This window comes from Thunnus thynnus, chromosome 20 (genome assembly GCF_963924715.1).
Source record: "Thunnus thynnus chromosome 20, fThuThy2.1, whole genome shotgun sequence".
Classification (NCBI taxonomy): Eukaryota; Metazoa; Chordata; class Actinopteri; order Scombriformes; family Scombridae; genus Thunnus; species Thunnus thynnus.
In genome coordinates, this window is record NC_089536.1 from 13,588,791 (window position 1) to 13,611,277 (window position 22,487).

At 39.0% G+C, this 22,487-nt stretch overlaps 1 protein-coding gene across 1 annotated transcript; it reads left to right on the plus strand.

Annotated features, from left to right (window-relative positions):
• The first annotated feature begins 48 nt into the window (after positions 1 to 48).
• On the plus strand, positions 49 to 22,274 carry nhlrc2 (NHL repeat containing 2). Its single transcript, XM_067575665.1, has 12 exons — positions 49 to 251; positions 3,000 to 3,152; positions 7,256 to 7,305; positions 8,131 to 8,536; positions 9,751 to 9,872; positions 9,977 to 10,106; positions 12,270 to 12,363; positions 12,685 to 12,916; positions 16,338 to 16,460; positions 16,671 to 16,880; positions 17,160 to 17,373; positions 19,832 to 22,274. Exons 1-12 carry the CDS (start codon positions 89 to 91, stop codon positions 20,092 to 20,094), a joined length of 2,160 nt encoding a protein of 719 aa, XP_067431766.1. The 5' UTR covers positions 49 to 88; the 3' UTR covers positions 20,095 to 22,274.
• The last annotated feature ends 213 nt before the right edge of the window (positions 22,275 to 22,487 follow it).

A 22,487-nucleotide genomic window follows, 5' to 3' on the forward strand; every position in this document is an offset into this window, starting at 1 on the left:
GTGGTTTGTGTTCAAATGATCACTCTCGCGAGATCTTTCGCAAATCTAGGGTTACCATTGAGACACAACCCTGGTTGTTGTTAGAAACATGGCGTCTAAGTGCAGCCTCTCCACCCTGTTTCCTATCCAAAGTCAGCTGGATTGCGCCCTAGATGACGCCACAACACAGCAAGAGAAAGAAAATCTTGTCTACCAGTACTTGAGAAAACTAGACGAGAGACAGGATCTGAAGATACCCGATTTCCAGACAGGTTAGACCATCATAACTTAGCACTATATCCGGAGTTCAGTTTGCCAACTCTGCATGTCTCAACTGGACCAAACACGTCCATACATTATTAGTACTGGACATTCTGGGGTAGTTAATGAACACTTGTGCTCTTTTTTTCTTTTTTGTGCTCTTTTAACATTTAATTACTTTTAGCGTTATCTAGCTATATGTGTTTCTCACAGTATTACATGCATGCTAACCACAATTTATCAACACTCTCAGAACAGCTGATGACACAATCAGAGAAGTTACAACAAATACTTATTTCGGACCGTATTAAAAGCATTAAAACATACAAAAATACTCTGCTTGGAGCAATAATGTGTGTTTAATGTGGTTTTTCCAGAAAAAAAATGTTATTACCACATTAAAATCCTTAAAATGACATCTACTCCTCCTCCCTCATTAAAAATTCAAGAATCTATGAATATGCAAAATTTTCATAAGTTTTCCTGCTGGACACAAGATGTCTCGTACTTCACTGTAAAGTCCCTTCTCAGTGTTTGTGCACTGGAGGCTTTAAATTTCCACATCACACTTTTATAAGTTGCATGCTGGACCAGGATTGTTGTCACAACTAGTTGTGATGTCACAGATCATACTTGTAGGCCCACCCCTTAAAATAAGATTTTCAGTGAGCACAGAGACACTTTTCCACTTTCAGCAGATGAAATGTGAAAACAGCCTTCTAGTGTCAAACTCTGCACATACGTCCCTCTGCACATAGAAGTTCAAACATCCAACTGAAACATATTTTTGAGTGGAAGAGGACTTTAATAAGGAACAGTGCCTCCCGTGGTGTATTTTGTTGCATTATTGTAACAACTTTGACAGTTTTGTCAGTTTCCTCTGTCCAAGTTATACTTTCATCAGTGCCCTAGTTGTTCTTTTGTAATTATGAGTATGGCATCAACGGGAAAGCAAATATGTTTTTCTCCTTAATTAATGGGTGATACTGCACCGACTAACACCATAATACCTCTTATAAAACAAGGTGATATATGCAAAATTAGTTTGAAATTCAACAGGGAAACACTGTCCAAGGAAACACAAAGGGAATTTTACAGGGCTGCAACTAACAATTATTTTCATTAATGATTAATTTGTTGATTAATTTATCAATTAATCAATTAATCAATTAGTTCTTTGGTCCATAAAATGTCAGAAAATGGTGAAAAATATCGATCACTGTTTCCCAGAGCCAGAGGTGACATCTTAAAATGTCTTGTTTTGTCCACGACCCAAATACATTCAGTTTACTGTCATAGAAGACTAAATAAACTGGAAAATATTCACATTTGAGAGGCTGGAATCAGAGAAACTAACTTAAAATGATTTATCGATTATCAAAATAGTTGGTAACTAGTTGACTAATCATTGCTTTGCTCTAGTTTGTTCATCCTATTCTTAAAGCAACACCAGCAACATTATAAGAATAACAACACTAACAGCTGTCTTTCACAGCTGCTTTAATTACACCATAAAATGGATAGTATTGGCCAATAACAGAGAAATAAAATCTGTTGCTAATGCTGTTGCCAGTAAGACAAAATAAAGGTAAACAAAAGATTCTGGTGTCAAATAGAAGTAATAGTTTGTTGAAGGGGCCCTCGGTCGATATCAACAGGTGGAAATTTCCATAAGGTGCAACATGTAGGCAATATCCCATCACACCAGTAGATGGTGATCTACAGTAGAACATCAAACAGCAGAATAAACAGGCCTGTATGGGGACAACAACCGGGCCCTCAACCCCCCCATGAACCCTACTGTATAGCAGACACAGGTTTAAAATGTATGTTTTTCTATTTATGGAGCTGATTTGGGGTGTATAATTTCATGATGATCACTGGCTCAACATTAGGTTATCTAGTCTATCTAACAAAGGGGAGCACAACAGCAAAAAGGTGTCTTACCTTGATCACAGTATGTCTTTTGACATTTGACACGTGGTCGAAAAACAGCATACCAGTCTAGTTTGAGGCCACACTAATAAGAAACGGGTTGTGAGTTGATTTGGGTGAGCATTACCTTATTTACGCATGAAACTTGAGTAAAACAACTTCACATAGTAGATGCACCTTTTTGTTAACATTCTTTTATACAGATGAAATCTTGAAACTTTGAAATCAGCAGTATTAGTATTTCTTCTTTCTCCTACTTTGTGTGTGCATGCATCGTTCTTCCAGCTAGAATAAGAGGGGGACGTTGCCAAGCGCTGCAGCAGCACAAGTAAAACAAAGAGTCAGTAGAAATATTCACAATTAATAACAAGAATGTCATGTAAGAGATGTTGATGTGGAGGGGAGGGTATTATACTAAGCACTACATGCTAGATTTTGGTGCTCAGTGTGCTGTAAAATATTGACGATGTGACAAACATTATCAGACACAATCTAGAGTGCTTGTGCGGTAATCGTGGAAAAACTCATCAGCCACGATCTAGATCTTCAGAAATTCATTTATGGCATTTAATAGCTTCATAACACTTCTGAAGTTGTGAGCGTTTCCAAATCATTGATTTGATCCATCAAGTTTTCCAACTTTTTCACCGTATGACATAAATGCAGCGTCAGGACAGATAGAAATACCCTTTAGGTATTTTTGTGACTACTACCATCACCCTCCTGTAGGACAGTGATGAGCACTATAAAGCGTTTGCCTACACTATGACTAAACATAATTAATAAGATGACAGCATCATTTTCCACTCTGTGATTTGCTTCAGGCTTGGAATGGCTGAACACGGAGGGGCCTCTGTCTTTGAACAAGGAGCTGGCTGGTAAAGTGGTGCTACTGGACTTCTTTACTTACTGCTGCATCAACTGCATGCACATCCTGCCTGACCTGCACCAGCTTGAGAAGAAACACTCTGTCAAAGGTATGGATTTACATTTGCTTGTAAAAGAACAGTCAGTATGTGTGTGTGTGTGTGTGTGTGTGTGTGTGTTGGTCTTAAAGTGGTTGAGAGATTAAATGGAAGCAGAGGGTAGCAATGCAAGTCTGAGAATCTCATATAGATAATTTAATCTACATGAAGAAATGCCTGCAGTATGTGAGGAAATTATTGATTTTACAGAGCAATAAACCTTCATCAGATAGGGAAAAAACTGTCAAAACCCATTTCCCATCACCCAACTATCCAATTTAAGCAAAAGCAAAGCATTACGATAATATGGAATAACTTGATTTGTGTTATGTTGTTACAAAGCACCTGGGAAAACACAACTATCAGATTGGTCTGAGCTATGTGGCAGAAAGGAAAACTGGAGAACCTCATGTTTGTTTCTTGGGTTGTAAATATTTCTCACATGGTCATTTTTTACTGTAAAATAATTTCACCAGATAGCTGGAAAAAAAATCACAGTAAAATGAAATTGTCAAGTGTAAATTTTCAGGCTTGGACCTTCTTATCAAATACACCCTGCCTGTCAGTGGATTGGCTGTATCTACAAGAGGCTGTGACAAATTGAAATGAAGTAGAGTAAAGCTGGCAGGTTGTGTTTATAATCAATCCTTATTTGCTATATAGTGCACTATATTTACTGCTCTCATATTTATGCCTGACTTTTTATGTATCGACTTTATAGTGCCCGCAAAAATTTCAACAATGGAAGAAAAAAAAAAAAAATGTAGCGTCCATTGTATGTACACTTCTTACACCTAATGATGATGGTTTGTGCCTGAGTTCTCAGTTTACTGCTCACTATAGAAACCATTCAGTGTTTATTACATAGATAGTAGTGATTGACACCAAGTATCTGACTTCAAGGAAAACAAGGACTGGTTTCTGTCCAGTTCTTTGCTATAATTAGTTGGAGGCCAATGAAAAACAACAAAAAAATCTAAACTTTGCAAGATATTTTTCATTTGTTTTCTATGTAGAGTAGTTGGATTATGGACAAAAAGCTGATATTAGTGCTTGTGCTGAATTTCTTCATGTATTCCTACATCTGTAGAATTCAGGTACATCAGGCCTTCAAGAAGGCAGCAGCCTGGCAGGCCTTACTAAGGGAACAAAAGTCCATCGGCGCCTTATTGCGTATCACGCTGCGTCACAGAAACATGTGTAAGTTCACTGGGCCAGAGAAGCTGTAGTACATCAAGTTGTTGTGTTCTAAGTACATGACGGCCCTTATCTCGGCTGTGAAGAGACAGTAACTAAAAATATGTCCAAGCTGCAGTGTCATTGAGTATGGGGCCCATAATTGTACCCTGTCGTAGTTCACTGTATTGCCCTTTATATAGCCTCTCCATGTAGAGCATAATCACATCCGACCGACTCTGGCATCCTGCTGGTCCTTCAAGGGATCATCAGAGGAAGCTGTGCTGCTTGAAATTCAGTTGTGAGCCAGACAGGCCGCTGGGCACCACGAGTGCACAGAACACACACGCTGCAGTTCTACCGCACATTTATCGTACTGGCCTTATCTTTGGCAGTGCTATGGGTACATTCTGTTTGCTGCTCTGGTCAGTGAGGTGTGGGAGCCACCCTGTCCAGTCACTCCCACAGTACACCCCCAACCCCCCACCCTCCCTCTACCCCCACCCACCTATCGTCACTGCAATCTGTGCTGGTACTGCTTGGCAGAGACCACGGGTGACGAAATCCGCTGCAGATTGTGTTGAGTTTGAAGGCTTGGAATTGTGTGTTTTTACTTCTGTTGAGGCTGACTCAGTGACGGAAGTGTCCAATTGAGTACGTTTATGGAGGACAAAAAGAGTTTTGTCTGCTTTAATGTCATCTGAAGTGGTCTGTGATCGAAATTAAAATTTTGACACTTTGTCTGTTTTTGTGTGAAAAAGAGCTAGTTAATGTATGCATCTTAATTATGCAAATTAACATGCTTAAAGTTGTTTTTCACAACCAACGATGGCTTCTGTTCTGTTAGTTTTACTCAGTTAATATACTGCAGTTTCAGACTGTGCCTCATTTCTTTGTAATTGCATATTTTTATTGTATTTTAGCTTTTATTTTAACCAGTGTGCACCTACAGGCTTCTAATACTATGTAGAACATTCATGAACTGCTTGTACTGTGAAAAGTTACCTGAATATGAACATGTAACAGATAAAAAATCATGTGTTTTTGGTCAACGTTGTCACATACAAGCATTTCTACCATCTCCTCCTCTACCGTTCCAGAGTGATTGACTCTCCGGTCGGCAGCGCTGTCAGCAGCCGGCAGGACGCTCAGCGGTGTGTTTAGATTGTATTACTGAACTAATACTAGGACGCAAGCTTTTTATTTCTTTGACGTTTTCACATCACAAACGATGAACAACAGCATTGAAACACAAATCTCGCAGGTAAAACATGCAACTCATGTAGCTGTTATATCAGGTTAGTGCGGGGCAGCTGCTCTGCAGGTGCGCTTGATTTGACCGTAACCGTGGTAACTGGGCAGAGATGAGCCTCTTAAATTTGCACCCAAAATGCTGTCAAGACTTTTATTTACAATTTCCACCGCAGCCTCCGTGATCATCGACCGGGAAAGAGGCAGAAAAAAGGTGCATGCGCAGTTAAAGCACGCCAAATAACAATCACCTTGACAAAACACTCAGTGCAGAGTGAAAAACGAGAGACATCCGCAGAGTGAAACAGATGAAAGAGCGGGGGGGGGGGGTTAACAGATAATTCAGATAATTAGAATAGTTATAATTACAAACATCCCAAGATTTGAGTGGAAAGTATTGTTCTTGCAACTGCATTTATAACCTTTTTTTTTTTTTTTTTTGACTCAAACGTTGCTTAACCATGTCATGTGATATGATACTTCAGTGCACTTTACCAGCAAAAATTACTGGGACCACTTCAGAAAATTGCAGATGAACATTTACTATCCAGGAATTCACATTTTAGACACTACAACTGACTATCCCTGTAACAAACTGGCCACAATTTCATATTCCATATACTAGGTTTTTGACCTTGGGTCTATATGGGTGGGCTGGTGTTAAAGGGTTAACAACTACACATAATTTAATCTAAACGGAGGTTAAAAATATTTAAAAATGTAACATATTGATGATAATATGCCTTGGAAATCCCTTTATCAACTGTCACGCTGGATTCCATGTGAATGAAGTATTCTTAGAATAACGAGGTAGTTTTGACATTCCTGTCACTCCATCTGGCTTTGTTTACTTACAGTATTGTCGAGCTTTTCATGCAAGAAATCACATGAGTACAAAAGTGACTGTGTTTCAATAGAGAGTCCCGTACTGGAAACACTGACTAGGGAAACAGGATGGAAACTTATCAAGATATCTGCTATGTTAGGCTGCTTAGCACCACAAAAGGGTCTGTTCAGCAGAGCATGCGGATCAACAACGTGTATTTTCCACAGTTTTTAGGCCATCCAGTTGCATAACCTTGTTGAAAATTACAAATTATAACCAACTGCTCTCATTGTCTGCACAATAAGTGTAGTGTTAGGGATGCTCATGTACTCTCTTTGATGACTACTAAGACATGACTGAGGCACTAAAACATTTCTGAGAACATCACTAAACTTCATGTTGTATTATGCTTGTGAGTCACAGACCTGATACCAAAGCAAGAAGGTTTTCAGTTGAAAATCACATTTGTTTCCCTTCTGCTTCTTTTACCAAATCCTCTCCGACATCCGTGTTAGTGTGTGTAATGTTTGTGAACTCGTTATTGATTTGAGATTATGCAACTTGTTGATACAGTGGTTTGGAGAAAAGACTTAAAAGGGGATGTTCATGAGATCACATTGATGGACATGAGTTTAAGCCATTTGTGTCTTTTAATTACTATCACACGCTCACTTATGGGTTAGTGGAATAAATAGCAATAAATACTAAAGCAGAAATATAATTCAGTCATCATAGTAACAAACTAACAGGCGTTTTTTTCTTCTTATTTGAGGAAACAAAGCTCAAAAAGCAAAAACATGCCCTGAAAATGGATTTTAATATATTTCTTTGACTCTCTATGTTTTGAATCTCTCTCTCTCAGACGGACTGGTTATTATTGGTGTGCATTCTGCGAAATTCCCCAATGAAAAGGTAAGTGTTTTCATCATCATTCGGTGCAGTCATCATCACATCACATCACTGTCGAATTTCCATAGAGCCAACGCTGTTACATATTGATTACGATGCAGTCTTTTGTCAATATGAACCACTCTCTTGCCCAAAGTGAGAAGTCAAAGAGCCAAAGCACTAATCTGTAACGTTACACCAGAACACCAGCGTGACAATCTGATTTTTGGCAGCTCAGATAATATTTGTTATGTCTAAAATGATTTTTGTTATCAGTTTAAAACCTGTGCTCCGATCTTTAGAAAACCCTCATAATACTGTCAGTCTCCCTTTTCTCTCCTTTCTGTTTCATTGTTTATGAAGCCAGTGTGGCTTAATACGCCATGGCAGACTAATTTCCATTCTCCTATTGCTGTCTTTGGGGGGGAAAGCATGCTTGATATGCAAAGTTATGTCCCATACTTGTTGACTGATTTATTTTTTTTTTTATGGTGTTTGGGCACATTTCCAGCTAAGATCAGGTTATCTGCTGTAAAATAGAGGTCATTTGGAAAATTCTTGGCTCATTAGTTACATAAGCCTTTGTGTCTCGGTTAAATGATTGCAGATTATATTCTGTGCAGCTCTATCTTTGGGTCAGAGTTTTTCATGTCCACAAATAGTATTTGCATTAGAGAAGGAAGTGATTTCCCTAATTTTATGACGGATTTTCATAATTCTTTCATACGCTGTTCATTTAACTCAGATGCATTTATGGTATCGCAAACCGCCTTCATCAGGAAAAATACAAATAAAAAAGCCAGTCACATCATTACTCACTGGTCTATATTTGTCACCAACTCTTCACAGGTCCTTGACAACGTTCGCAGCGCCGTGCTTCGCTATGACATCTGCCACCCGGTGGTGAACGACAGCGAGGCGCGTCTCTGGCATGAACTGGAGGTGTCCTGCTGGCCCACGCTCGTCTTTCTGGGCCCACATGGAAACCTGCTGTTCTCCCTGGTGGGCGAAGGCCACCGTGACAGGCTGATACTTTTCACTGACTGCGCCCTCCGTCACTACGGGGAGCAGGGCCTGATGAAGACACACACAGTAGGCATCAAGCTGTACCGAGACTCCCTGCCACCCAGCATCCTGTCCTTCCCCGGGAAGGTGGCTGCAGATAACAGTAACAAGAGACTGGTCATAGCTGATACTGGGCATCACCGAATCCTGGTGGTGTCCTCTACTGGGCAGCTGTTACACGTCGTAGGAGGTAAGAAGAGGAATACATAGTTTAGGTTAAAGTGATTTTTTTATTATATTTTTGTGTGCCAACCTCACTTCTACTCTGTGACATTTAAAAAAAAGGACATACAGTACCAGTCAAACATTTGGACACACTTTCTCAAGGGAACGGCACTGTATTTTGTGTTATAATATGTGCTAATTTAAATGGATTATGGATCAAATAAAAAAAATGTTTTTCTTTGGTGTAATAATCTGTGAGAATCTTTCAATATTTAAAAAATATTGATATTTTTAGATAAGTTGCATGCCTCAAAAACCCTCAGAGGAGCCACATGGTAGTCTATGCTGTCCCCAGACCAACAGAGAGGTTGGCAGCAGCAGGGATTTGTACACAGTGGGAACTGGCACTGACCTAAGTGTGGACAAAATGAGGGGGGGGGGGGGGGAGCAGGATTTGTTTTATTTTTGTAGGTTGACCTCATCCCATGGCACACATACTATATAAGTAATTAAAATATTTATGTTTGTTTAAGAATTTCAAAACATCAAGCAGATCTTAAAATGGCATTTTTTTTTATAAGAAATTGATTATTTTTTCTGTCTGTATTGACAAACAGTGAGCAGCATTTAACTCCTGGAACAGATCAAATGTCTGATATCCAGCACACAGTATAAGATCATAAGATGACATAGTCTACTGTCATACAATTAAATAATCAATCCACTTACAGAAATGAAAGTGCACCAGCTGTAAGCCTGTATGTAGCCATGGTATTAGTAATCATAAAATCATCCGTTACATCTTTTTTTTGCTTTTTTTGAATGAAGGATAAATACTTTTTAAAATAGAGTATGAGATGTACAGTTACAACTGCCTTAGTAACTTTTCAATTTCAAAAATTAACTTCATTAGGCAATTTACCACAAGTGCTTAGTGTCAGTATTTTGGATATGCTTCACAAAATCATTGATAAATATCTGAACATTCTGAATATGGATGTACACATATTTCCCTGCAAAGCTCCAAACTGACAGCTCAGTAGACTTGATGATCTACTAGAATCATAGTCAATTTATTTGTCATGTTAACGTCTTTAAAAACCAGCCGACCAATAAGCTTCGATGCATTTACTTATGAAAAAAAAGATGAATTTCTGGAGTTAATACGACCTACAAGTTATATATTGTGATGCGTGCTGTACCTTTATAATATTAATGGGAGTCTCACTGCTTTCACAGGGCCTAAAAGTGGGAGACGAGATGGCGACCTGTCCGAAGCTTCCTTTAACTCCCCTCAGGGAGTGGCCATTAAAGGGGACACGGTGTACGTGGCTGACACAGAAAACCATCTGATCCGAAAGGTAGTACACTGTCTCTTTTAAAATGAACACATTTTTGTAGTTAAACTTCATCTCTCTGTGTCTGTCTTTACATTCTCACCTGTATGTTTGGGTCTATTTGTCAGATTGACCTGTCAGAGGGACGAGTCAGCACTCTCGCCGGAGTAGGTGCTCAAGGAACGGACAAAGAAGGTGGCGCCATGGGACCTCAACAGCCAATCAGCTCTCCTTGGGATGTGACACTTGGCTCTGCTGGTGAGTCTTGCGGCGTGGTCCGACAGGGATTTGAAGGTCGACATTTACATCACTTTATTGTATTTAACATCACTGTCCTTGCTGGCAGAATCCCTGCTAATCTGCAGTTTTGTATTCTTTCCACATTGCAGCTATTAAAATGAGAATACAAACAATGAATAATTCCCGAGAGAGAGGTCAGTCCCATCCTTCTCTCAGGCATAGTCTCGCTGTTTTGCAGGTCAGAGTTCAGTCAGATTGAACTGCACAACAAGAAATTACTGGTTTTTTTTACCTCAGTCCTCTTCTTCTCTGAAAAGACTGGGGTGTGAACTCTAGTGTGATCATTTTCATTCTACTGAAGCAGTTTGAGGATAAAAAACAACAATAATAAGTGAAAACTAAGCAAGTCAAACTTCCTGACAAGGTCTTTTATATTCTCACAAAGTAATCTCCACTTAAAAGTCAAAGCTCAATCCATCGTGACGATTTACTTTATTATTTAGCCACAGGCGTTCAGAGTTCTTCTATTATTAATCTTTCTGTGCCTCACGGTGCCTTTTTTTTTATCAAAGTAGAAAGCTTTTTTAAACTCATCTTTTAAATCTTTCAGACGTTTTATCACCCGATATTACTGTATGGCCTTGTTATCTGTGGACGTTTTAGTCGGGAAAGATTTGTTATCGTACATTAAGGTGCATCACATGCAGAGCTCAGACAATAAGGAGGATTTTGTGGTTGAGCACACTCACAGACAGTCTTTAACAGGTCTTGTTTGTTCTTGTTAATTTTTTTACTCTCCAGTTAGGGATGATAGTATATAAAAATACAAGTTTAATGCAAGTTAATGATGTAATATACCAGCTTAATTGTGTTTTTGGCCTTGAACTTTCTATGTATTTCTTTGCGTTTCGCGCTTCAGAAGAGTAATACAAGCCCTTATCATTGAATTATGTATTTGTTTGAAGATGCAATTTTACAGATTCATGACTTTATTAATGTTCAACCTTAATTTTTGAATTTCAGAATGATAAAAGATTGTAAACAAAGACTTAATTTAAACTATTATGTCATGGTCATCTGTTTTTCTTTGTCATCTCTTTTGCTGTTAGTTGTTTACTATTAGGCTTGTAAGACCCAACAGGTATAGATTTAGTAAAACTTCAGCATGTGTTGGACTGAAAAGATGAAAGTTTGCACCTTTACAACATTGTTCACTCTCCCTACAGCCAGTACTGTACTCATCAGCAGCTGGTTTACATTTCAGAACGGGTCGTAGTCAATCATAGTGAATTTAAAGTATAGATTATACACATTTTGTGGGCCGTTAATGCCATTATTTGGCCATTGCACCCAGCCTGGAAGCTAGAGGTAATCAATCTTCGTCAGAGATTCTGCACAAATTAATGGATGACACAACCTGCTGCTTTGAAACATCACCACATGGTCTTAGGATGTGCTATCAGACCTTTAACTCCACTAACATTGTCCTCTGAGAGTACATCCAAACACTCATTGCATATTCATGTTTTATTCACCATGGTGCATGAATAATTTAACTGTCCAAATCAAGAAGACCCTGCACCTTTTGAACTGTAAAGTATTACAGGTGACACTGATGCACTGAGTCAGGTGCTGGAGTTGTCAAACGTTCCTGACAGTCCACCAGATGTGATCAAGAAGTGCTGAGCTCTGCGCCGCATTAAAAATACAACTGAGATACTGTACGTCTGTAAGGGTTGCGTATGCATCATGATGACAGGCTCGTCTCTGCCGGGTGCATCTGAAGTGGCACATGGCCTTTGTCAGACAGGCTGCCTTCACTTAAACCAGCGGCATAGCAGCATTTCTCACTCATAAAAACCACTTTGCTTTCACCAAACAATCAATGCAAAGTGACATGCTTTCAGATCTAAACAGATATCTACTTGTTATAATATAAAAATAATGATTATATTCATTTTGCTGTTATAAAAATATCATAATTTATTTTTTCAGTGCTGAGTAAACTTTCCAAGCAACTGAAATTGCTTTTTTCCCCTTCAGGATAAATATTAACAAAACTTCTGGATGATATTGAGGGTGACTGGTAGGCAGCCAAAAGTGACACAAGTTTCCTGGTTCTAAACTCAAAGCATGTTTTTCGTGTGTGTGTGTGTGTGTGTGTTGCATTTGCATGTGTAGGTGGTGTTGAAGAGAACGTGCTGTGGATAGCCATGGCAGGGACCCACCAGATCTGGGGTTTGTTCCTAGCAGATGGGAAATTGCCCAAAGGAAGGTGAGAGACTGGTACACCAACATGGCCACTTGCCAAACTTCAAAGCCACTAATAACTCTTCTCTAAGAATATAAGCACATGGTCTTAATGTTATTTATATAGCAAAGAGCATATATCAGAAATATGAAATATCACAGGAATTCCCCAAAAGAGACGGTGCAGCAATATGTCGACGTTAACCACAAATACAGATTTCCAATCGCGGGGAACTCCATCGTGATTATCTAACTAAGATAACAAACATATTTACTATTTTAGTTTATCTTCACATATTGAGCAATGCATTTCCGTGTCATATTTTCTATTTTGCCATGGAAACAGCGAGTCCAAGGCTGGGACGTGCATTCGATGGGCAGGGAGCGGCAATGAGGAGAACCGAAACAATGCCTACCCACACAAAGCAGGCTTCGCTCAGCCTTCAGGCCTGGCCTTGGCCCCGGAGGAGCCCTGGAGCTGCCTGTATGTGGCCGACAGTGAAAGCAGCACCATCCGCATGCTGGCACTGAAGGACGGAGCCGTCAAGCTGCTGGTCGGGGGAGAGAGGGACCCACTGGTGGGTGTACAACAGTTGATGGATGGATGGTGGATGAATTTATAACTGGAATTACTAATTTTTCAGAAATAATTTACTGCTTTTTTATCTCTTCTAACAGATTCATTTTAGTTTATTTCTTTACATCATGATGATGAAGTGGTTTATAACATTTACAAGAAGAAGAAAGTAATAGTAAAAGCGAATCACTCGTGGCTATACTTAAGTTTCCCTCATTGGTTGATTTAAGGCCCACAAATTCTCTCAGGCCTAGCAGTTGAGGGCAATTTTTGTAAGATTAATTTTGTTTTTACTGTCATTTTTAGTGTTACTGTAGAAGAAGAATTCCTTATCTAATAATATTAAAGACATGATCAAAGTCTGGTTGGGAAAAGTGAACAAAGCACCACCACTGAGGTGCCCTTGAGCAAAGCCCCTTAAGCCCAACTTGTACCGGGCAGCTTCCAGGTGTGAATGTGTTCCTGCAAAAGAGAAGCTTCTTCTCAGTGAAACTTCCCTAAAGGTAAAAAAACAAACAATGCACTGAACAGCAGCTTGGAGAGAAGGTAGAGAAAATCAAAAGGGAGATTTGTTCATGCAGTCCATTCCCAAAATTCCTTATGCATTATCTTCAATGACAATCTGTTCTGTACCAGGCTCTGCCACCATTCATCAACAGCAAACACATGCTATAAAAACCTGGACATTAATCTACCACATTTCCAGCCATGGAAATCACTTGGACAATTATGAAGAAAAATGTTGCGCAAAACTTTGGATAACTCTTGGGAAATCACAAGGTTTTCGGGGCTGTGTTTCTATAGATAGAAAATATTGATTTAAAAAAAGCCATAAATAAACACAGTGTCTCTTGTTTGTTGCTGAGCCCGAAAAACAATTTTGGTAGCTCTTTCATGTCCTCAAAGCCTTTCTGCTGTAGTTATTTCCCTACCACACTAGTGTATTTTTGGAAAGTCCCAAGAGCTCCAAAGCTCATAGTCACCCATGAGAATGGAGAGTAATTAAATGGAGAGTCATATACAGTTTATGCAACATGGCCGTGAGCCAGCAAAAATCATTAATATATAGTTTAATGTCTATAGACCTAGAACTTATTTAATGACAATGAATCATAAAACCCCTAATAGGATTAAAGCTGTTACAACTAAATGCGGGTCTGAGGTGGTGTTCATATGTTTACACTGTAACTAGCACTACATTTGCATCTGCATATGTTGCATCTGGCCATTGCTGTAACAATTTCCACCTCCTTGAATATTGGTCTCATACTGAGTCTTTTTTTATTTTTTTAAAATAATCTTCCCTCTGAAATCATAATGTAAAGTCCTCTATTCATTACAACCTCTCTATTGATTTCCAGTTGTCTGAAATGCTTGAGAAGAGTATAAAATTTCATTAATTATAAACTGCTGGAAGGTAATTTGCAAAGACCAGGAATCATTTGTACTTGTAAAGACAGTTAAGCTCTGTCCACATTACAGTGACTGTCAGATTGTATGTTGGTTGGATGGTCCATCACTTTGGTCCTGATTGAAATATCTCAACAATTACTGTGGATGGATTGCTATGAAATTTGGTTCAGACATTCATGGTCCCAAGAGAGTCAACCCTACTAGTTTTCCTCTAGTGCCACCATGGAGTTAGCATTTCTGGTTTTTAGTGAAATGTCTTGACAACTATTGGATGGATTGTGATGAAATTTGGTACAGACTTCGGTGATCTCCTGATTTTTCATCTAGTGCCACCAGCAGATCAAATTTTCACTTATCCACTGAAATATCTCAACATCTACTGGATGGATTAGCACAAATTTTGTACAGACATTTATGGTTCCCAGACAATTAATCCTATGGTCTTAAGGTGAACCCCTGACTTTACCTCTAGCGCCATCAGCAGATTCAAATTTGTGGTTTTCAGTGAAACGTCTCAACAACTTTTGAACGGACTGTCATGACATTTTGTAGACAGACATTAATGCCCCGTCAGAATGAATTGCAATAATGTTAGTGATCCCCTGACTTCTAATCTGTTGCCATCATCAGGTCCAAATTTTAATTTGTCCAATATTTGGCTTTATGACCAAATACATGCAAAACTAATGACATTCCCATCAACCTCAGCTGGACGTTGTGTTTGGTGCCAATTAGCAAATATGAGCACTCTTAACATGCTAGGCTAAGATGGTGAACATGGTAAACAATATACCCGCTAAACATCAGCATTTACGCATTGTCATTGTTAGCATGTTAATGTTAGCATTTAGCTTATAGCACCACTGTACTCACAGTGCTGCTAGCATGGCTGACAAATCTTTATCGCAAAAAAATCAGGTTTTTTTTGCGATAAAGCCTTTAAAATACATATTTTAACCAATTGAGAAACTGAAAGGCAACAGGTCAGGAACAGTAGGTATCTTTGTAGAGGCAGTGTGTGATATGTTTCAGGACTCCCACCAAATACATTCTTCTGCCTTGACAGTTTAAGCATTTCTGCTAATAAATGCGTCACAATCAGAGACTCGGGGTCGTACTCCTGCAGTGAAGGTGAACATTTGAGCACAAGTAAACCCTCAGGGATTCACTTTCAGCTGCTGTTGTCAAGTGAACTCTGCAGCTGTGGTGAGTTATTGAGCCATAGAGAATCATGAGACTGTTTATAAGATTGTTATCTTGTCTGGTTTTTTTTTTGTTGTTGTTGTCTATTTAGCTGAATGATACAGAGTTAAAAGCTATTTATTTCTCACAAATTGGTATCCATTTCAGTCCATGTTGGCCTAAATCAATTTGTAGCTCTAAAAATAATTTTTAAATCTATTCACTAAATTTGCTTTTGTCACTTTTGGAAAAAAACATTTAGAGTTGTTGTTTTTAAAAGTTTTGAAAAATTTGTCTCACATAATTAGAATGTGTTCCACTATGTAATATTTCATTGACATTTATCATTAATGATATTATACTTTTCATAAAAACTTCTTGAGAATGAGTCATCCAGCTATTTTTGCCACAGCTGCTCTGTGATTCAGTGACTGATGCGCATTAAAGACATTGTCATATTTCTGGTGTTTCATACAAACGTGGAATATTAATTCTTGTGTTCTGGTTCTCGTATGAATTATTCAGAAACGCCTAAAATAATGAACCCCAATATTGCTTTCATGTTTTTATTTCAAGTTTTCCGCTGATGGAAACTGGTCCTTTACAATATGTGTGAACCGCATCAGTTACTGTTTTCAGAAGAAAGTCATCTAACTTGATGGATAAAGAGCCTCTTTTCTTCTCAGTCCAAAAAATGAACATGGTTTCAGTGTTGTTAGAGGTGGTTGGATGGGACCTTAAACAAAAGGGTCACAAGTTACAGTTTTGGCCTTTTTATATCTCCAATTGATCTGCTCTGAACATTTTGTCTTTTTTTTTTGAACCAGAACCTCTTTGCTTTCGGGGACGTGGACGGGAAGGGGGTGGATGCCAAGCTACAGCATCCTCTCGGTGTTGCCTGGGCTCCCGAACAAAGCCTGCTCTATGTGGCCGACTCGTACAACCACAAGGTAATGGTTGCATGTCACAAGGCTGTGGTTCAAAGCTGTAGTGATGCCTTTGTCGTCATAATGGGTTCCTTTAGATTGATGAGTGGATACACAAAGCTTTTATCTCCTTTTGATCTAATAGGAGAAGGATCTAACAGGAGTACAGCAGTTTATGATTTTTCTGATTTTTTTTGTTTTGCTTTGTTTTTTGTATTGTTTGATTGTGTTCAGATCAAGGTGGTGGATCCAAAGACAAAGCAGTGTAACACACTGGCAGGGACAGGAGAGGCTGCTGATACTCTGGGCCCTGAATTCAACAAATCCTGCTTCAATGAACCTGGAGGAATCTGTGTCGGTGCCGGCGGAAAGCTCCTCTATGTGGCTGATACCAACAACCACCGAGTTAAAGTGCTCGACCTGGGCTCCAAGACTGTCTCACTGGTCAGACCTGTGTGTGTGTGTGTGTGTGTGTGTGTGTGTGTGTGTGTGTGTGTGTGTGTGTGTGTGTGTGAGAGACAGTGAGAGTGAGAAACGCTCCACTTCCAACCTTGAGAAAGCACTTTACATTTTGTACATGTACCTTTAATTAGTCTATTATAAAAGCTTTTGTACTAGAAATGGATGAAAGGATACAAGGAAAAGACATTTTAAGCAACAGTAGCTTCCCCTTCACTCCTTACTGCTCTTTAATCCAGACTCCCAAATCTCTCTTCTCTCCAGTTCCCCATTTCCACGGACTGCACAGACTCAGTACCCACAAAGCCTTCAGGTCCTGCCAAAGCCCCCACGTTGCCTAAATCGGCTGCCAGGAAAGAAATGCCACCAGTGGCAGTGTCTGCAGGCCAGACTCTGGCCATGTCACTCACGCTGTCGCTTCCAGAAGGAACCAAACTCACTGATGAGGCCCCAAGCTGCTGGGCTCTCTCAGCTGAGGGTGAGAGAAAGTTCAATCATTGTTACAAAAATATTTTATGCAGATTTATCCTGTAAGCACTAATTTGACTTCATACCCATGAAAGGCATGTTGAAAGAATATCGGGTAATAATTTTCTCAAAAGATCGTGTGCTCATTACATCATAACTTGACAAATATCAGCTGGAAAATGTTGATTTCCTTCCCGAGGTGAACTTTGGAGAAGCAGAGGGATTTAAGTGAGAGGACAGGTAGGAAGTTACAGTGAAAACAAACAAATCCTATTTCCACGCTTCAGGAGTTGGCTGCTTTAGTGAAAGTGCATGTGTTCTGTTTCCAGCTGCCAAAACTCAAGACAGGGGTCTGCTGGGAAAGAGCTAGTTTGAACAACGTGATGTCTGACCACATCAGAAGGCTTAAGTGTTTATAGCCATTCCAAATGGCCACACCTGAGGACGGGGTGAAAAGCAGTCTGTCTCAGAGAGGTGCAAGGCGATAATCGTTTAAATGCGAGGATAACGGTGTATACGTTCAGGAAATCTTTACTGGAAAGCGTTCATAGTGCTGAACTTGGCTGTAAACATTAAAAGTGACAGAAATAGTTGTGTAAGAAATGAGAGTTTAAGAGAAATCTTCAAACTCGGCTTACTTTGTCACCTGCACACATCCAGCTGGTCGCTGCGTGAAGTGAGCGTCTGCATATCAGATTGTCAGTTTCTGAAAGTTACAGAAATTGTCGGACGCAGTCCCTTAAATTCCAGTGTTCTGAAGACGTGCAGGAGGATGCCATTCGACTGTTTCATGTCATGAATCTATTTACAAGGACAACGTACATTATTCAAAATTTCTGACTCATTTTCAGGCCTTTAGCGAGATGTCCTGAAACCATTGAAATGATGGTTTGAAATTACGGACAGATGACAACAACACACCATAAAGACAGCAATAGCAACAAAATAAGCATTCTAACGCACACACACAAGCCATGCAGAGCAACAGGAAACAGCAAGACATTACTACAATACAGCAACAATATCCACTTTTTAGTACATGTAGCTATACAAGCAACACCAAGCAATAAAAGACAATGAAGCAATACTGATTATAACTGTGGAGCAGCAATAACCAATGACACATATATAAAATATGATGATAAAAGTGTACTGTACTTGGGTTGCAGTATAATAGTGCCTTCATGCTGAGCAAAGCATGATATCATGAAAATCATATTTAGGATATACCAGCTGTTGATAAGTTTTTTTTTTTTCTTAAATCAATGGCAAGCTTTGCAGAAGTTATCTTTCACCCATCAAGGTAGCCAGAATGTTCTCTACATTCATAATGACCCTGTTACAAATGCAAACCTCTCAACCTCTCCTACCATGCTATATTTTGGTTTGTGATGGAAGTGAATGATGCTTAACCATCATGTTGTTGCACATTCTCTCTCTGCGGGCCCACGCTTGGGATTTATAGTTCTCAGCTGAGGGATGTAGGAATACTTATACTCAGTCAGGGACCCTTTTAAAGGCACCAGTTCGGTAATATATGGCCTGTATTTAATACCAGATTTCTTTACAATGCAGAAAGCTTCATTCAGTGTTACACAGTATCACAGTAGTCTGTCCCTAAGGTGGAGTGTGAAGAGATTGGAGATGATTTGCCAGTGACGGTTGATGGTCTGTTCATTAGGTTTGGAGCAAAAGTGTTTCCATCATTCTGAGCGATGCAGCATGCAGTCAGCGATATCAGTGAGCTATTTTTAGAACATTTTGATAAGAGGACATGCCTTGGTTCACATAATTAGCTACCAGGCTATGTTACGTGATCCACCACTGTCCGATTAAACCCAGTCTAGACTTAAGCTGATCAGATCAGCGTAGAGGCAGGAATTTTAATGGATCAAGTTAGAAGTGCATGCCAGATTTAAATTGTTTTTAGTGGCTTTTTAGAAATGGCTTCCCTGGGACCTCATGTTAGGCATCGGCTTCATTAATCACCGCTGGCATGGAACTGACGGTCTCGCTGGTTTAATATTTTCTCACAGCTGAAGTTCCAGCCTTTTCTTTTTCGACTTTCATTTATCTTTCACCGCTCCCATCTCTTAAGACGTGTATTTGTTTCTAAAAATATCCTCAGTGATTCAGAGAAATTCATGTCCTCACCTCACTTTATCTGATTCAATGAGGTTATTTGGGTTTGGGATATTTTAGAGGACTCCATTTAGCTATGATGTGTAACAATCTAGTCCACTGGGTGCACCATGCCACGCTCGACAGTAAATGTAGATATCAGACAGACATTATCATACAGACTCTGAATCAGAATATGGCATGTTGTGACTGGTGCTTTTTGTGAATCACCAGACTGCAAGAGCTTTTTTTTTAGCTTAGCTTTGTTAGTCAGATCATATCAGACTAGATTTTGTCCCTTTTGACCTTGTTAACACTACACAACTCTGCTTCCTGTTTTTCCACAGGTAACGAGTGGCTGCTAGACAGTCAGGTAGTTACTGGTGACATCGTGGATGTGTCGAAGCCGCTCCGCATCTCAACCAAACTCCCTGCAGCTATAAAGGACTCAAACAACCTCCCGTGCCTCACTTTGAGCGTGTGGGTGTACTACTGTATGGAAGCAGGGAAAGCCTGTATGATGAAAGCGGCCTCCTTCAGCCAGCCTCTTCAAATAAGTACCAGTCCCAGAGAGAAAGAGGTCGCTGTAGCGTTGTCTCACGCCTTCTAAAAAAACCCCCTTCTCTGTATTAGTCACAAGAGTCACAGAAATCAACACTTTCTTCAGCTCTGACACATCGGTTTTACTTCAGGCTCAGCTAATTCCAACTCCTGTCATGTGCACAGCTCTGGAAGAAGAAAACATAGATTGTTTCTGACGGAGCTGTCACTTTTGACAAAAATGCAATTCTTACAAACCTGATTTTCAGGGGAATTTCATTTCAAAAGGCGCTCTACGAAAAAAAGTGCACATCAGAGCTGCAATGTCATTGACCTAGTGTGACAGTTATTAGTAAGAATGCAAACAGCAACATCCCCTGGCACACTGCAAACACAACTGCAAAAATGTATCTATATAACAGTGTATTTATGCAAAAAAAATGTTATAAGGATGTACTGCACTGACTAACTGTGTGTTTTATGAAAAACCTCATAAAAAAAAAACTTTGATTACAAACTAAAAATGAAAACAACTCTGTAGACTTAATGAGGATCTAAGAAATTATGGTAATCTAATTGGCAGGTGGTGATGATGGTGTCAGTGATGAAAAGAGGAACAAGCAGATTTTCTGTCATTTAATGATGTTGTGGACGATTTCAAATACTTTCAAATATATAAATATATAAAAACCGAAGCCTCTGATTAGCTTCACATTTTCACCTGAACCACCAGATGGATGTGAATTTCAAAGACTATTTACACTATAGTTTTTTTTCCAACAACAAATAATTATTGAAAGATTTCTGCTTTTTAAAAATTAGCAGAAGCCTTCTGTTTATGTTTGAAACTATTTTTCACCTAAATTAAATTTCCTTTAATCCCAGGAGTAATTACATAGTAGGAATTTTTTTTAAAAAAGGGGGAAGTTTAATGATGCTGATATGACTTAAAGAAAGTACATTTTATTCTGCTTCTGCTTGCACAAGCATTGCTTATGAATGCTAATATCGAGTTACTGCCAGTTTCTCAAACATATGATATTGAAAATCCGTCTCAAACTTTATCTTTAATCTCAGTCCAGGGATAAGTAGAAAGTGAGGAAATTACATGAAACTTGAGTCCTTATACCATGGTCTATGCAGATACTCACATTTTTGTTATCATTAATATATTTATATATACATCAGAGTATTTCATTCACATCTTCACTGTTTTTTTGAATAATATATGTCCATGTATATGTGTGGGGTTGTTTAGTTTATACGCAGCTTCAGCGGTGCCTTCAGGTGCACTAATCAAGCTTACATAAATATTTATCTACATACAGTATGTGTTACCACAGACCAAGCAGTCTTAAGTTGTTTACAAAGTTCACAGTCTCTGTATGACTGATTACACTTTTGATTATGATTACATGATACAATGAGCCCTTTTGAACCATAAAATATGGCTGTTATCTAAATAATGAATAAAGTGCCTGTTTTCAATAAGGGTGAAGCAACCTCTTGCCCTGATGACTGAACTGATGACACCGACTGACTGCTGCTCGCTCCGCACACTGTGTGTTACTGTATTAAAAAGACAAAGTCTTTAATGTTTCCCGTTATTAAAGTCTCTCTATCAAGCATTTATAGACTTCATCTTCAACTCCACAAAGGGAACATAATGTAAAAGAGATGCTCTGATAATGAGTTGCTGTAATATGTTGTCTGTTTTCTTGTGTATTATTGTGTGATAATGTGGAAGTCATTTTCCTTGATTGGTTTTCAAAGTTATGAGTTGTTGTCAGAAATGGGCCTGAGAGTATTTTGATTATCATTGCTGTCATGTCTCATAACGTAATTGTCCTGTTTTTTTTTATTCGGTTTCACTTGGCCCAAGTGCCTTGCAAAGGGGTTGTTATAGATGGTGTGAACCTGTGACACTTTAACTGTATCAAAAGCAATAAGAATATGTTTCTGTAATGTTTTATTCCCACGTTATTTATTTCAAATGAACTGCAAAAGTTTTGCGAGTGTGTTTTCTTAGCTCTGTTATCCCTCTGGCATGTTTTAAATGAGCAGTAATGAGCTTGAGCGATTGCTGTTGGCCATTAAGTCCCAGATTTTGTTTTCCAGTTCTCACTTGATTTCTTCTCACTCTGCCACCTTTTCAGGCACATCTTGGCATGCTTTTGTCTTCAGGGGTACCTTGTTAATACTTTAAGATGCCATAGAGCTAGGGAAAACTTAATAAAACATTTTTATTTAGTCTGCTTTGTATGTGTGTGTGTGTTGAAAGGTAGGTTTCCTACAAAGATCTGTGCGGCTGCCATTTCCTGTTACATATTTCCAGCCTTTGAGAATCAGCTCATTTAGCATAATTAACACATTAATATACTGAAAGAATGCAGTTCTGCTATGTAAAACATGATCAAAATCTTTGCTAATGAGCTCGCTGCTTCATAGATTTGTCACAATACC

Bases quoted from the DNA above. Each gene is read 5' to 3' on its own strand.
- nhlrc2 (XM_067575665.1), top strand. From the start codon at position 89: ATGGCGTCTAAGTGCAGCCTCTCCACCCTGTTTCCTATCCAAAGTCAG. The intron at 7,306-8,130 runs GTAAGTGTTTTC...AACTCTTCACAG, and splicing joins CGAAATTCCCCAATGAAAAG to GTCCTTGACAACGTTCGCAG. The intron at 10,107-12,269 runs GTGAGTCTTGCG...TTGCATGTGTAG, and splicing joins TGTGACACTTGGCTCTGCTG to GTGGTGTTGAAGAGAACGTG.